Genomic DNA, 14565 nt, shown 5'->3' with positions numbered 1-14565 from the left:
GGACTATTATGATGCATATCACCAGGGCACAAAGGTGCTATTGTTACCTGAACTTAGTCAAACCTCTTAACTTGTCAGCAAAAACAACAGCCTTTAATGAAGACATTTAGTTGATAACAAATGCTTCCCAGAAAGCAGATCGTTAAATGCTGCAATTCTTACAGAAGTTAACTTTTTCCACCAGGTTTAGTGAGAACTCTTCCAGAATAATCCATTTATTCAATGAGTCTGAGACATCTTGGCATCGTGTGAGAAGCCTTGAGCCACACAGAAAGGCCTGCCTGTGGGCCAAGAAGCCAGGCAGCGGGTTGGAGCCAGGCTCCCGGCAAGAGACATCCCTCCAGAGGGCAGCTCTGGCTTCCTGTGGGTCCACCTCTCGAGGTTAGGGTTAAGCAGACCAGGGCGGCCAGGTCTGCCACACTTCCCCAGGCTGGGGACTGTCTCCGTGCCCTGGCCTCCCATGACATACTTGGTGGCTCTGCTTTGATTTCACTTATTTTATTCTTGCTTTTGGGTGGAGGGAGGATGGTTAGGTCATGCCTGGCTGTGCTCAGGGTCACTCCTGGCAGGGCTTGGGGAACTCAGTGCTGGGATCACCCTGGGGTCAGCCAGAGCAAGGCCTGTGCTGACCCCGTGCTGTCTCTCGGGCCCAGAGTCCATGCCACCAGCCTGCTGCCTTCGATTCTGACAGTACATGATCTAGTGTGGTCCGACAACACTCCCAGCAGAAATGAGTGTTTACTAGCAGGCTTCCGGCTAAGGGCAGAGCATATTAAAATTGACGTTTTGTTTGCTCGCACACAAGCAATTTGGCAGAGATCGTAGAAATGATTTATTTCGAAGGTCAGCCTTGTGCTATTCATATCCAGCAAGTCATGAAACAAATATCAGAAAAGGGCTTTTATTTTTAATGCAACATGGAGTAAAGGAGTAGGAGATGGAACTGGGGCAGGAGAAATGTACACACACAAACACACTCTCACACATGCACACATTCTTACACACACTCTCACACACACCTATATACCCACACACGCACACTCTCATAATATACTCACATACACACCTTCACACACATGCACACACTCACACAAACACACTCACACACAGTACCCATACCCACACTCACACACATACACCCTCACACAATGCACTCACATGCACACACTCATACACACATACCCACACTCACACATACACACTTACGCATTCATGTTCACACACTCAGTCCCACAAGCACACACCCCTACGTACACATTCATACATACCCACACTCACACCCATTCACACCCACACTCCCACATTTATACTCAGGTCCATACACACAGACGCACTCAGACAACCCCCCCGCCCCATCCTGCTGCTGTGCTCCAGCTCCTTGGAGAGAGAGCACAACCCCCCCACCCAGCCCCACCTTCCCACTGCCAGGACCCTCAGACCAGCCTCTCTGAGAACGGGGGTCTCAGCCTACCAACGGGGCCGGCCAGAGCAGAGCGCTTGTAGCAGAGCCCCTGGGAGTGCGGGGCGGTTCTGGTTCTGCAGTCTGGGCTGTGGCTCTGGCGAGCTCCAACCCTCAGCAGTGCAGACAGTGCTGAGAGCTGGCAGGAGAGAACACAGGCCCTCGGAGAGACGATTCCCGCTTGGCCACCCCCGGGGCCTCACCAGCTGCCAGCCAAGTCTCCTGTTCCGCAAACCACTGGAGCCAGGTCTGGGCAGAAAGCAGACATGACTAGCTCAGTTACTTCTTGTCCTAGAATGCCGGGAAGCTCTCAGGAGTCTGCTGGGGCTGGTTCAAAGGACCCCAGAGCCAGAGAGGAGGCGCTTAGCCAGATGGAAGTCAGGGCACTGAGAAAGGAAGGAGCTGTGGCCACAGAAAACCGAATCTGCATTTCCAGGTTCCAACATGGCTTTAAGGACAGTTACTGGTCAGCTCAGAGGGCATCAAATCAGGGGAAGGAAACCTTCGAGAATTTGCTCTGCGCTTTGGGAATGTGCTTGGCCCGGTGAGAGCTGGGTGGGGATGGGGAACCCGCCTGTCCAGAACTCTCACCCCTAATGAGTGAAGGTGGATGCAGAGCCCTGCAGCCCTCACCGAGCAATGGCCAGCAAGCGTGTCCAGCAGGCAGACAGCAGAAACGGGCCCGGGGGAGGCACATGGCCCCTGTGAGGGAGGGTTGTTCCTGGCATTAGGAGAGAGGGTGGCTACAGTCTGACCTGCAGAGCCCAGAACAAACAAAGGCAGGGAAGGGAAGAGAGGAGGGAGATGGGACAGGAGCCCAGGATAGAGACAGGAACCGCCAGGGGGCTTCCTGAGGTAAACAAGCTCCTCCAGACGGAGGGGTCAGCAGGGTGAGGGGCAGCTAGAAAAGTGTAAACGCAGTAACATGCTCAGTGTAAATGCAGTAACATGTTCCGTGTCACCTCACCCGCACTCCGGGTGAATGCTTGCTGATGTTAGAGGGGTCCAATAAATACCACAGAACACCCACTGCCAAAACACCGTCGCCCCCCCCCCCACCCCCCGCATGTCTTCTTCCCTGCAGAGTCCCCTGTGGCCAGGCTGATTTCTGTCCCCGGGTGGGCGAGTCTGTCTGTCTTCCCTGCTGCCCCTTCTCCTGCCTCACGTCACTGAGCCTGTGGTGACAAGACCTTCACTGGGCCGGACACAGGAGCTGGGTCACACCTTCCTCCCTTCAGGTCTCGGGCCCATGGACAATCACCAATCAGACTCAGCATTCGTCCCAGGCCAGGGACAGCCCCAGTCTGGTCCCCACAGAATGTTCCCCAGGCACCCACAGGAGCGATTCCTGAGTGCAAGGCCAGGAGTCACCCCGGGCACTGCCAGACCCAAAGAGACACAAACAGATGCATGAAACTGCCTCTGTGCAGCAGGATTTGCCTTTGTTGGGCTTTGCCCAGCACACAAGTCTCCTCCAGCCCTGAGGCTTGTGGTGACAGGGACGTCTCCGTGCTGCGCCCACACTCACAAGTGCTGGTCCCGAGCGCCTCCCTCCCTCCTCCCAGGCCTGCTGCTGTTCTTCCAAATAGACTTAACGTGGGTTGTCTGAGGCTACAGAACTTCAGCTAGATCTTTCGGTAGGATGCCATGGAACACAGAGACACCGGGGGCACCCGGGGGAAGGCCGTGCCCCCTCACCCAGTGCTCTGTGTGCACCGTTCTGTCCTGAAGGACCCTTTGCTGAGTGTCCACTGTTTCCGAATCGGGTCTATGTGTTCACAGTCAGCATTGCTCAGAGTTCACAAATGTTACGGTCACAAGGCATGAGATTATGAGATAAATATTTCATTAGCTTTCCTAGTTGGCTATAGCAGCGATGAATTTTCACAGATTGAAGTTGGGCTAACAACTGGATTTAGTCATAATAATTTGGCAACCCCTGTTTCCCGTTTTATGACACCATAAGCCTGTTTTATGATATAATAAAATCTGAACATAATGGCATTTTCTTTTATGATTTCCATGCCTTCTGATTCTGGTCTGTTGCTCCCTCGGCCTCCCTCAGACCCTCTGGCCCTGGCCCTGGGGTGCACCTGAGCCTACTCTCCCTCCCATGTCAGGCCTCAGGTGCCTCTGAGTTTCGGGTGTCTGACCCTGTGCAGAGACCAGAGTCCTGGGGATCCGGAACAGGAGGAGGAGGTTGGACACCCAAACTTGCCTGGGAGAAAGGGGTTGGTAACTCCAGCCTCCAAGGAACGGTCCCCCTGGCTGTGCCCACCTGCTCCCAGCCAGGCTGTCTTGCGTCCCCAGGCAGCTGTGGCCTCGGTGCCTTTGTCTGCAAAAGGGGGTTCGAAGAAGCACAGGTCATCCTCACAGAGAGTAACGATTCACAGGAGCACCGTCACCTCTCCTGGTCTCCAGCCCTGTCCCTGGGTCCCAAAGCCACACCCCAGCCAGAGAGAGGTAAGGGGTGAGGGGTCCTGAGGGGGACAGGGGGTAGGGATCTTGAGGGGGATGGGGGTTGAGGGGTCCTGAGGGGGATAAGGAGGGTGAGATGTCCTGAGGGGGACTGGGGATGAAGGGTCATCAGAGGGACACGGGCGGTGAGGGGTCCTGAGGGAACAGGAAATTTGTCATAGACACATGAGGAGAAACCCATGGGGGGGTGCAGGTGTCACGGGGGCTCTCAGACATGAGCCCATGGGTGGGGGGAGGCACTTCCAGGTGGTGGCTCAGAAAGTGTGGGCAGCACAGCAAAGCCATACTGAGACCACCAGTGCTGGCCTCACAGCTGTTAGTCATGAGAAATCTGCGGGGATGCCCCGGCGAGAAGTCTGAGGGGGCATCTGGGGGAGAAGTCTGCGGGGGGCGTCTGGGGTGAGAAGTCTGGGGGGGCATCCAGGAGAGGAGGCTCTGGGGCGCCCGGGCAAGAAGTCTTGGGGGGCGTCCGGGTGAGGAGGCTCTGGTGGCACTGGCTTTTCTCCAGCATGTGGCTCTCACTGCGTGGAGACATCCCTGAGGTGGGCGCTGAGTTCTAATAACGCTTTATTGAGAGAAAGGCCCTTTTCCTACCACACACAGAAGCAGGGACGCCATCCCAGCTGCTTCTGCCCAATGAAGGAAACTGGAACTCTGCTACATGCTTAAAGCCAGTTTCCCTTCCTGACGCCCAGACCTCAGCCTAAGGACACCGACATCAGTGCCAGGAGGGGCCAGGGGCCAAGCCACGCTTGACAGGGGGCAGGAAAGCAGGCCCGGGACAGCATCACAGAGACCCGGCTCTCCCACAGCCTTAGCTGACGGGAGGCGGGAAGGTTCTGAAACATCACAAAGGCCTTGTTGGAGAGGGCCAGCAACTATCGTACCGGAAGAGAGGGAATCGGGCTTTCAGGGTGGACTCGGTGTGGGCCATGCCAGGGCATGTGATGTGCACTGAGGCTCAGAGAACTGCAGCGGGCTGGAACCAGAACTGGCCTGGCTACCCCCGAGAGAGGAGACGCCACACGCAGCCTGGACACCTGCTCTGTGCCGCGTGCAGGGCCACTTCCTGCCTTGAAAAATGCAGCGGTGACACCTTCCTCGGCAGCTTGTGTGTCAAGGGCCACCTGTTCTCTCTGTTTCACCTCTGACAGAGGGGACGGTCCCTGCAAAATCCATTAGGGCTTCATTCAGTTCTGTGTGGAAACCAGAACCCTCAGCGGTCCTGGGGACCAGCCTCCTCTGGGGCTGGAGGCGCACACTGGAGCACGGCCCATGCCGACCATGTAGGTGCCCCCTCTTCGGGCCTGGTGCTACAGGCCCCTTACTTTCCACAGACCCACGTGCTGATGAGATCCAGGCTTTATGTGAACATCACAGACATGCACACGTGAGACCTTCCCTTGGAGGGGTCCTCAGCTCCGAGGTTTACTACAAAACCTTGTTTGTGGCACACTGGCCCTTCCGGTTGCTTTTCTAAAGCTCTGGAAATCTTCTTTTCGTAAAACAAGGCTGAAGGTTTCCAGCACCTGCACCTGCTTTTCCACTCCCAGAACTCCATCTTGCTAAAAGGCAGCTCTGTACACTCACCTGCCGTAGAACCTCGTGGGTCTCTAGGCCCTGAGGATTTTCAGAGAACCCCGACTGCCACAGAACACTGACTGTCAGAACACCCGCTGCGAGTGAGAACACTGGCTCGGAGAGAACACCAACTGTCAGGCAGAACTCCGATTGTCAGACAGAGCAGCAGCTGCTGAGAAAACTCTGACAGTCACACGGAACACCTGCTGTCAGACCACTCACAGAGAAAACACCAGCTGTCACACAGAAGACTGTCAGAGAGAGGACACCAACTGTCCGACAGAACATTGTCAGAGGAAATACAGCTGTCGGAATGCCAACTGTCAGGCAGAAAATTGTCAGAGAACACCGACCGTTAGACACCACCTGTCAGAGGAAACGCCAGCTGTCACACACACTGGGGCGCACGGTGGTCGACAAACACATCGGCAAACACATAACTGAGCCAGAGACTCGGCTGCCAGCTGTCGGCAGGGAACCCTGTCCAGGGCCACTCTCCAGAGACAAGGAGAGGCACAGGAGGTGCCCGGGCATGCTGAGCTGGCTGTATCAGGCCTCGGTCCTGTCTCATGGGCAGTGTTGGGTCACTGGAACACAGCATGGATAAGAGAAAGCACCTCTGTCTTGAGAAACCATGCATGTCTGCGTTCTGTTATTTATTAATCTTGTCTTTTCATTTTCTGAGGCCGGAGGGGGATTCTTGGTCCCTCAGAAACCACTCTGGGCACAAAAGCCTTTTGAGTGACTTCGGTGGGGAGTTTGCATGTTCTGGCTGGTGTGTTTCAGCTCGAGTGGACAGTGTAAGGGAAAGGAGGTGTGGGGAGCCAGTACTGAGCACCCGGACACTGTCCATGTGACAGCTGTGTGTCCACTCGGTGTGGGGCTACCCGAGGGCCAGGCTCTGATAATCCCAAATCTGCTAAAGGCATGATGGGTGCAAACTGAAGAACGAGACACTTGGAACATGGTTCCAACGGCACTGCCGCTGCTGAGGGCCAGGCTGGGAGGGCCACGGAAACGGGTATCAAGACTGCTCAGGCGCCTGCCAGCAGCTCCAGCTCATACTCCACCTTCCCCCCGGCACCCTACCCAGACCTGGCCCCAGCCCCCAACTCCTGCGCCCGCCCGGCACATCACTAGGTTCTCCAAGCTCTCAGGTTCCTGGCCCCCACCTCCAGGGAGCCCCAGCAGGAGAAGCCCTTCTCACTGGAGAGAGCAAGCCACGACGACGAGGGAACCCGGCGTTCCTCGCAGGCGCCCGCGGACCGGGGTCCAAAGTGGGCACGTCCCCTTCCCCGCCCACCCCCCCCGCACTGACCCCCGCGCGCACTCAGTTCTGCGTGACCGGGCATGGGGCTGGGCGTGAGGCTGGGGCCACTCCGGGCGGTCCCCGTGGGCGTCCTCCCGGCTCCGCGCGGCGGGGGTCCCGGGCTCCCGGAGCGCGAGTGGTTGCGCGCCGCGTCCCCGCCCGCCGCCCGCGCCGGCTCCGCCCCGCGCGCGCCCCGCTCGGGCGCCCAGTCGGGGCTCGCGGGCGGGGGCGCCCAGCATGTCCACGCCGGCCCCGCCGCTGCTCTGGCTGGCCGGGGCGCTGGCGCTGGCGGCGGGCGCGGGCAGCCTCTTCTCGCTGGCCGCGCTGCTGGGCACGCCGCCGCGGACGGCGCTGTCGCTGCTCGTGGCCGCCTGGGCAGCCGACGACCTGCTGGGCGCGCTGGCCGCGGGCGCCGTCCTGCTCCGGCCGCGCGCGCCGCCGCCCCTGTGCGCCGCCTGGGCCGCACTCTACCTGGGCCAGGGCCTGTCCAGCTGCCTGCAGGCCACGCTGCTGGCCTGCTACACGCGCTGCGCGCTGCGCCGGGCGGCCCGGGGCGCGGCGGGCCCAGGGCGCGCGGGGGCGCTGGCCGGCGCGCTGGCGCTGGGCGCGGCGGGGCTGGGGCTGGCCGCGCTGCCCCTGTGCGGTTGGGGCGCCTTCGTGCGCTCGGCCTGGGGCTGCCGGCCCGGCTCGCGCCCCTTCGCGCTGCTGCTCGGCGCCGTCTACGCCGCGGGCCTCGCGGGGCTGGCCGGCCTGGCCGTGCCACTCGCGCCGCGCCTGCTGTGCGCCCCCGAGCCGCGGGTCCCGGGCCGCGCGCGCCAGCACGCCGAGAGCACCGCGCAGGGCCGTTTCTCGCTGGCGCTGGCGCTCGGCAAGGCGGCGCTTTGGCTGCCCATGATGGTAACGGGGGCGCGGGCCGGGGCGGGGACCGGGGCGCACGCCGTGGCCACCCTAGCGAGCGGCAGAGACGGGGGGGGGGGCGGTATAGAGAGAGTGAAGGGTCCTGGGGACCAGGCGCTGGGAGAGGGTCCCCCGAGCCGGCCACCCTGTCCTGTACCAAGGGACGGGGGGCGGGGGGGGGGAGGGGGTGGAGGGAGAGAGTGAAGGGTCCGGGAGACCAGGACGCACTCCAAGGCCACCCTGAGAAGGAGTGAAGGGGAGGAGGGAGCGAGGGGGTGGCGGGGGAGAAGGGAGGGCGGAGAAGGCTGGAGCGGGCTGGAGTGGAGGTGACAGGCAGCCGGCCCCCAGCCCAGGAGCCATTGCCCAGCTGGGACTCAAGGGAGTCAGTGGGCAGGGGTGAGGGGCCGACGGGCAGTCTCCTCCTCATGTGGGCACCAGTGGCCCCAGCCAGAGTCTGTGTGTGTGTGAGTGTGTGTGACTGTGTGAGTGTGTGTGTGTGCATGAGTGCGTGTGTGTGCATGTGTGAGTGTGTACATGTGTGTGTGTGTGAATACGTGTGTGCGTGTGTGAGTGTGTGCATGTGTGTGCGTGTGTGAGTGCATGTGTGCGTGTGTGTGCGTTGTGTGCGTGTGTGAGTGTGTGTGCGTGTGTGTGTGGTGCCAGCAGGGCTGACGTGGTGTCCTTTGCAGGTCCACTTGCTGGCCCAGCACATGGTGGATTTCCAGAGCCTCCCCCTGGAGACGCTCAGCTTCCTGCTGACCCTCCTGGCGGCCACGCTGACACCCGCCTTTGTCCTGTCCAAACACTGGGGCCACCTGCCCTGCGGCTGCGCCATCGACTGTGAGCAGAGCCCTGGGGGGAGAGGCGGTGAGTCTGGGTGCCCACGGGTTCCGGAGCAGAGGGGGCGGGAGGCTGGACAGGCTGCAGTGGTTGGGCTGGGGAGGAGGGCGGAGGAGGCGGCAGCCCCGCTGGCCAGTCCCATGGAGAATCCTTGGACAGGCCTCTGCAGTGTTCGCAGCGCTTCTCCCAGGCAGGGGCAGTTCTCGGTGGATGCCGGAGTGGGCGACACTGGCTGGCAGACAAACACTGGGTCTCGGTGACTTCTGTCCCGCACACAGTTTGCCCGAGAGGACACGGTGCCAGCCTGTGCGCCCAACCAGGGGTGCGTTCCCCAGGAGGGAAACTGAGGGACTGTCTTGCTCACAGCCTCAGTTTCCCGGTGTGGGCCGGACAGGACCTGGCTGGTCCAATCTAAGAGGGCATCCGCACCCACACCACCGGCCGACCAGAAGAAGCCAGGGCGGCTCTTTCATTGTTCTTATTGTTTGGCTCCTGGTGACTACAGCAGGGACACTCTTCCTGGGCAGCTGTCATGTCCCAGGCCTGTGGTTGCGGCACGACCTGGAGATGGGAGAACTCACCCCAGCTTTCCTCAGGGCGTTGGGCCTTCTGCTTTTTCACAGACACACGAGTGTGTCTCACCAAGGCTGTGTATGCACGGGCACAGGCATGTGCTGCTGCTCGGGCAGATGGCTGTCTGAGAAAGGCTCTGTTACACACAAGGTGCTATTTGGGGGCCACATCTGCTAGTGCTCAGGTTCCACTTCTGGCTGGGTGCTCGGGGCCCCCCCGCAGTGCTGGGCTGGATCGAATCTGGGCTGGGCAAACAGTCTGGGTTCCAGCCCTCTGAGCACCTCCCCAACCAGCATGTGAAAAGTTTTAAGGATATTCACCAATGTTTCACGGTGGTGTGGAAACAGAAGCTGGTCGCTTGGCTGTCTAGAGGCAGGTTTGAAAGCTGACCTTTCTGTCTGGCTGGCACCGCTGAACCCAGGGCTCCTGCCCCTCCATCTCTAGCCACACCATGGCTGCTCGATTGCTCAGCAAACACCTCTGTGGGCAGCAGCGGCCCAGAGGGCCCTACAGCTCCAGGGAACTAGCAGAGATGGTACTAAGACAGCCCCAGAGCTGCACTGGGTTAGAGAAAAAGGTTCTTGCAGTTTTTGTTTTGTTTTTATTGAAACACCGTGAGGTACAGTTGTAGACTTACAAACTTTCATGCTTGGGTTTTAGTTATATAATGATCGAGTACCCATCCTTCCACCAGTGCCCATTCTCCACCACCAATGATCCCAGTAGCCCTCCCACCCCCTACCCTATCCCCCCCACCCCACCCCACCTCTGTGGCAGGGCATTCCCTTTTGCTTACTCTTTCCTTTAGGGTGTTGTAGTTCGCAATAGAGGTATTGAGTGGCCATTGTGTTCGGTTTATAGTCTACTCTCAGCACCCATCTCACATCCCGAGCGAGTCCTCCAAATATCCTTTACTTGGTGTTCCCTTTTCTATCTGAGCTGCCATGGGTTGCTGGCTTCCAAGCCCTGGAGCAAACATCCTGCAGACCTCTTGCAGTTATTTTAAACCAACCTTAATTATGTACTAATGTATCAAAATCTATGTAGCTGAGGGTCCTTGGAAACTCCAGCTGGAAGGTTCAGAGGGTTCAGAGGTCTCGCTCTCATGTCCCTGGCCCTGGTCTGATCCCTGACACCCCATCATCCCTCGAGCAAATTCTGGGAGCCTTCAGGTCCGGACAGGTGTGAGCCTAAGTGCCCGCCCCGGTCTCCAGGAAAGCATCGGTCAGCATTGGGCCAGGGGCAAAGCCTGCAAGTGAAGGCCGACCTTGGGCTGAAGCACGGGCACCCCCCGAGCATGGCCAGGGGTCACTCCCAAGCCCAGAGTCAGTGTGTGACCCCAAACCAGACACTAACAATGATAACAATAAATGCAGCAGGCAACCGAACAGCATCCCTCCAAGGCCCCGAAATAAGAATCTGCTCTGGATGGTGGGCTGAGGGAGGGTCCCCAGAGTACCCCCAGGAATGATCCCTGAGCACGAGCCAGGAGAAGCCCTGGGCACTAAACCAAAGCCAAACAAAAAATGCTTAATGACATTCCCACACCAAAACTCACTTTCCGTTATATTCTGCCATGTTATTTAGTAAGGCTCAACATCTGTTAAGGGTGTCCGACCCAGCGGGTTACGCCAGACTCAGATAGTGTCATATTTCGCCAGATGGGAACCCTAAAAAGTTTTGTGCATTCCTTCTAAACTCAAATTGTACTTAAGGTTTGTAGTGATGTTGTAAACTGCTTCACAAAAATATAACTCTATTCATTTTTGCAATTCACTTCAAATTTTTATGTATCATAAACGTACATGTTGTGGTTAAATGTTTAAAAACTGCATTTCAGTATTGTCTAATTTTAAGGTCTGCATCTATAAACTTTTATTTTATTTTATTTTATTTTTGCTTTTTGAGTCACACCCGGTGATGCTCAGGGGTTACTCCTGGCTCTGCACTCAGAAATTACTCCTGGCGGTGCTCAGGGGACCATATGGGATGCTGGGAATCAAACCCGGGTCGGCCGCGTGCAAGGCAAACACCCTATCCACTGTGCTATCGCTCTAGCCCCAAGCATCTATAAATTTTTAAGCATCCAGAATGGTATATGTCAAATGTTTAAAGCAATATTGTGAGCTGCTGCTACTATCAGATGCATTCACATATTATACTAAGGACTACTTAATTCCTAGAAAAATTCAAAATAAAAATAAAAATATAAATAACTATATTTTTACCCCTAGAAAAATATGAAGATATTTGGTAAACTAAAAATATAGGAAACTTAATGTGTTTAAAATTTTTCTAATTTTGTCATGAAGTTTTCCTTCATTTATTTTCTACTTTTCTTTGGAGGGGTCTCTAGCAGAGTTCGGGGGCCCATGGGTCGGGCTGACAGTTCAGTGCAAGGACCTACCTAAGGTGTGAGCTGTCTGGACCCGTGGTGCTGAGGACACCAGGCCCACCCCCAGCAGTGCTCGCAGGGATGCCCAGGGATACTCAGGGATCACGCCAAAGCCCCTGTACCAGCTCCTGGCTCTCATCAAGCTACCTAAAAGGCAAAAGGTTCCCTGGGAGTGTACGGGCTTCAGGGGCTTCACGGGGCAGCAAGAAAGATTAGGACCAGTGGGCAATGTTGTCTTTGTAGGACCAGAAGGTAAATAAGAGCCTGTTGACACTCATAGCAGGTGGAGGGATGCTCTGGCTGTTGTCACTGTGTACATCCGTCTGCTGAGTCATTGAGCTCCCGAACCACCGAATCTTACTTTTATTTCCCATTCAGCCAGGAGGCGGGCTTTTGAGTTCAACCTCTCGTTCCAACGGAGTTATGGGATCTACAAGATTGCACATGAGGATTACTACGACGATGGCCAGAATTCCACATCCTACCACAATCTCATGAGCTACGAGGGTGAAGCCACGCGGGAGAGCGGGAGGGGCCCGCCGCACACCTTCCAGGCCGTCCAGGTGGAGGTCAGCACCGCACCCTCGCTGGACAGCTCCCCGCGGCCCACCAGCCATCCCACCAGCACCGCGGACAGCGCTGGGGGCCCAGCCCCAGGCGAGGAGCGCAGTGAGGGCCCTGAGAGGAGGTTGTCCAGCAGCGGGGAGAGCCGGAAGCTTGAGCTCTGGGACTGGGAGTGGAGCCGGAGTAAGTCGGAGAGGACCCCGCGACAGGTACAGTGACCGCGGTAGTCTGAGCGTGACGGGCAGAGGGGACGGGCCCAGCCGGCCTCCCACAGGCGAGCACCTCACAGTAGTGTTTGTTGTTTTGTTTGCTTGTTTGTTTTGCTTTTTGGGTCACACTTGGTGATGCTCAGGGGTTCCTCCTGGCTCTGAACTCAGGAATCACTCCCGGCGGTGCTCAGGGGACCACATGGGATGCTGGGGATTGAACCCGGGTTGGCGGCATGCAAAGCAAATGCCCTCCCCGCTTTGGCCCCCGGTCACAGTGCTTGAAAACGGGCGGGGGTAGCTTGTCTTCCTAGTCTAGACACGTTTGAAAATGCCAGGGGGAGTCGGTCTCAGAGAAAGGCAGGACAGCCCATGGCAGCATCAGAACTCCATCCAGAGGCCACTGAAAGTCTCAGCCCAAGTCCCTGCAAGGCCCCAAGAGGCAAAATCTGCAGCTAAGAGTGTGAGAGTTTGTGTGAAACAATGAGTGTGTGAGTACAAGTGCGAGTGCATGACTGTTGAAAGGATTGTGTTTGTGAGAGTGACAGAGGGTGTGAGTGTATGTGGGGGAGAGTATATGTGAGCATGTTTGAGTGTTATGTACGTGAGTGTTATGAGACTGAGGGGGTTTTGTATGTGAGTGTATAGGTGAGTTTATGAGGGGGAGTGTGAGAATATACATGAGAGTGTATGAGTGAGAAAAGGTGTGTGTGTGTGAGAAAGGGTTGTGTGAGTGCAAAAGAATATATGTGGAGTATAAGTGTGTGTGAGAGAGAGGGTGTGAGCTTATGTTGTGAGAATACATGTGAGAATATGTGAGTATGAGAGTGTTGTGTGAGTGTGAGTATATGTGAGAGTGTGTATGAGAGAAGGTGAGAGTGTGAAAGTGAGAGGATGTATGTGAGTGGTGTGTCTATGTGAGTGTGTGAGAGGGTGTTTGTGTGAGTGGTATATGTGTGTGAGAGGGTATATGTGTGTATGTGTGAATGGTGTGTCTGTGAGATGGTGTGAGCGGGTGTTTGTATGTGTGAGTGGTGTGTGAATGAGAGGGTATGTGTGTGAGTGGTGTGTGTGACAATGTGTGAGAGGGTGTGTGTGTGGTGTCTGTGGGACTGTGTGAGAGGATGTGTGTGTGTGTGTGTGAGTGTGAGAGACAGTGTAAGTGTCACCAATCCTCTTGATCTCTCCTGCCCTGCTCCCCACTCTACTTCATGCCGTCTCTGGAGGATTGCAGCTATCTGGAGCCATACTCAGTCGTTCCCATGTGTCCTGTCACACGTGAACATATTTATGACACAAGGTGCTCTATAGTGTTGGTTCGCTGTGGTGGCAGCCACTGTCTGTGGCTCTCTGGACTTGGCGCCTCCCCCCTCCCCCATTCCACGTGACTTGAAGCGATTCTGCTTTCTAAGGTATTGGGGTGGGGGCGGCTCCATTTGAGGAACAGGCTTGCATCCTACTGTCCCCTTTGACGTAGGTACGGGGGTGTGTGCGCAGTCTCAGGGAACTCTGGCGCTGAGCCAGAGAGAGGGGCAAAGAAGCCCGTAGTGTAGGTCTGAGTGAGCAACCCCGACACTTCGAGCTGGGGTGATTTGGTGACCAACTTCGCCACAAATCACTTCACTCGGGGTGCCCCATTGGCAGAGTTAAGCTGTTCACTGTGAAATGCTTTCTGAGAAGAAAAATCTGTCAAAGTCCGTGAGTCGTAAGATTTAACTGATGATGGGGCTGGCTGCTTCTCCCAGAAACCCTGACTTTGTGGAAGCCGAAGTCATGTCTTTCGTGGCTAACATCCCTGGCCTTTCGTGCTAGCTTGGTTGCTCTGCCCTCGGCCTTCTCTCAGCTGCAGGCTCTCCAGACCAGCCACTTTCTCTCCTTTGCTCAAATTCTCTGTTTACTTGTGTGGACGGCCACACCTAGTGGTGCCCAGGACTGACTCCCGGCTCTGCTCCCAGGGATCACTCCTGGCAGGGCCCAGGGTGCCATGTGGCATCAGGGATTGAACCTGTGGACCGTAACCCTGTGCTGTCTCCCTGGCCCAACCCACTCTCCTTGGCAGGATGCCAGATCAGTGGGTGACGCCCAGCCTGAGGCAGAGTTGGCAGTCAGTTCTCCCGCCGCTGACTGACTCTCTGCAGACTGTCTCCCGAGGTTGAGCCCGAGAAGCCCTCCAGTCTCTGCCCCAGCCCATGTGCTCTGCAGAGGCTGGGGGCTTCTCTCATTGACACTGACCCCTGTCGCTTGGGCGACCTTGGAAAATTCC

At 57.0% G+C, this 14565-nt stretch overlaps 1 protein-coding gene across 1 annotated transcript in view; it reads left to right on the top strand.

The window, feature by feature from the left end:
• Positions 1 to 7036: 7036 nt before the first annotated feature.
• Positions 7037 to 14565, top strand: part of GPR149 (G protein-coupled receptor 149) — a 29369-nt gene continuing 21840 nt past the window's right edge. Inside the window, exons 1-3 of the mRNA XM_056114312.1 lie at positions 7037 to 7724; positions 8414 to 8591; positions 11911 to 12305. Of these exons, the coding sequence (XP_055970287.1) occupies positions 7065 to 7724; positions 8414 to 8591; positions 11911 to 12305 (1233 nt within the window). The 5' untranslated portion in view covers positions 7037 to 7064. The remainder of the gene's footprint in view (positions 7725 to 8413; positions 8592 to 11910; positions 12306 to 14565) is intronic.

This window comes from Sorex fumeus, unplaced genomic scaffold, assembly GCF_029834395.1.
Source record: "Sorex fumeus unplaced genomic scaffold, SorFum_2.1 ptg000024l, whole genome shotgun sequence".
In the NCBI taxonomy this organism is placed as follows: Eukaryota; Metazoa; Chordata; class Mammalia; order Eulipotyphla; family Soricidae; genus Sorex; species Sorex fumeus.
Note: the sequence above shows the minus strand (reverse complement) of the source record. Positions and strands in the feature narration are given on the sequence as shown.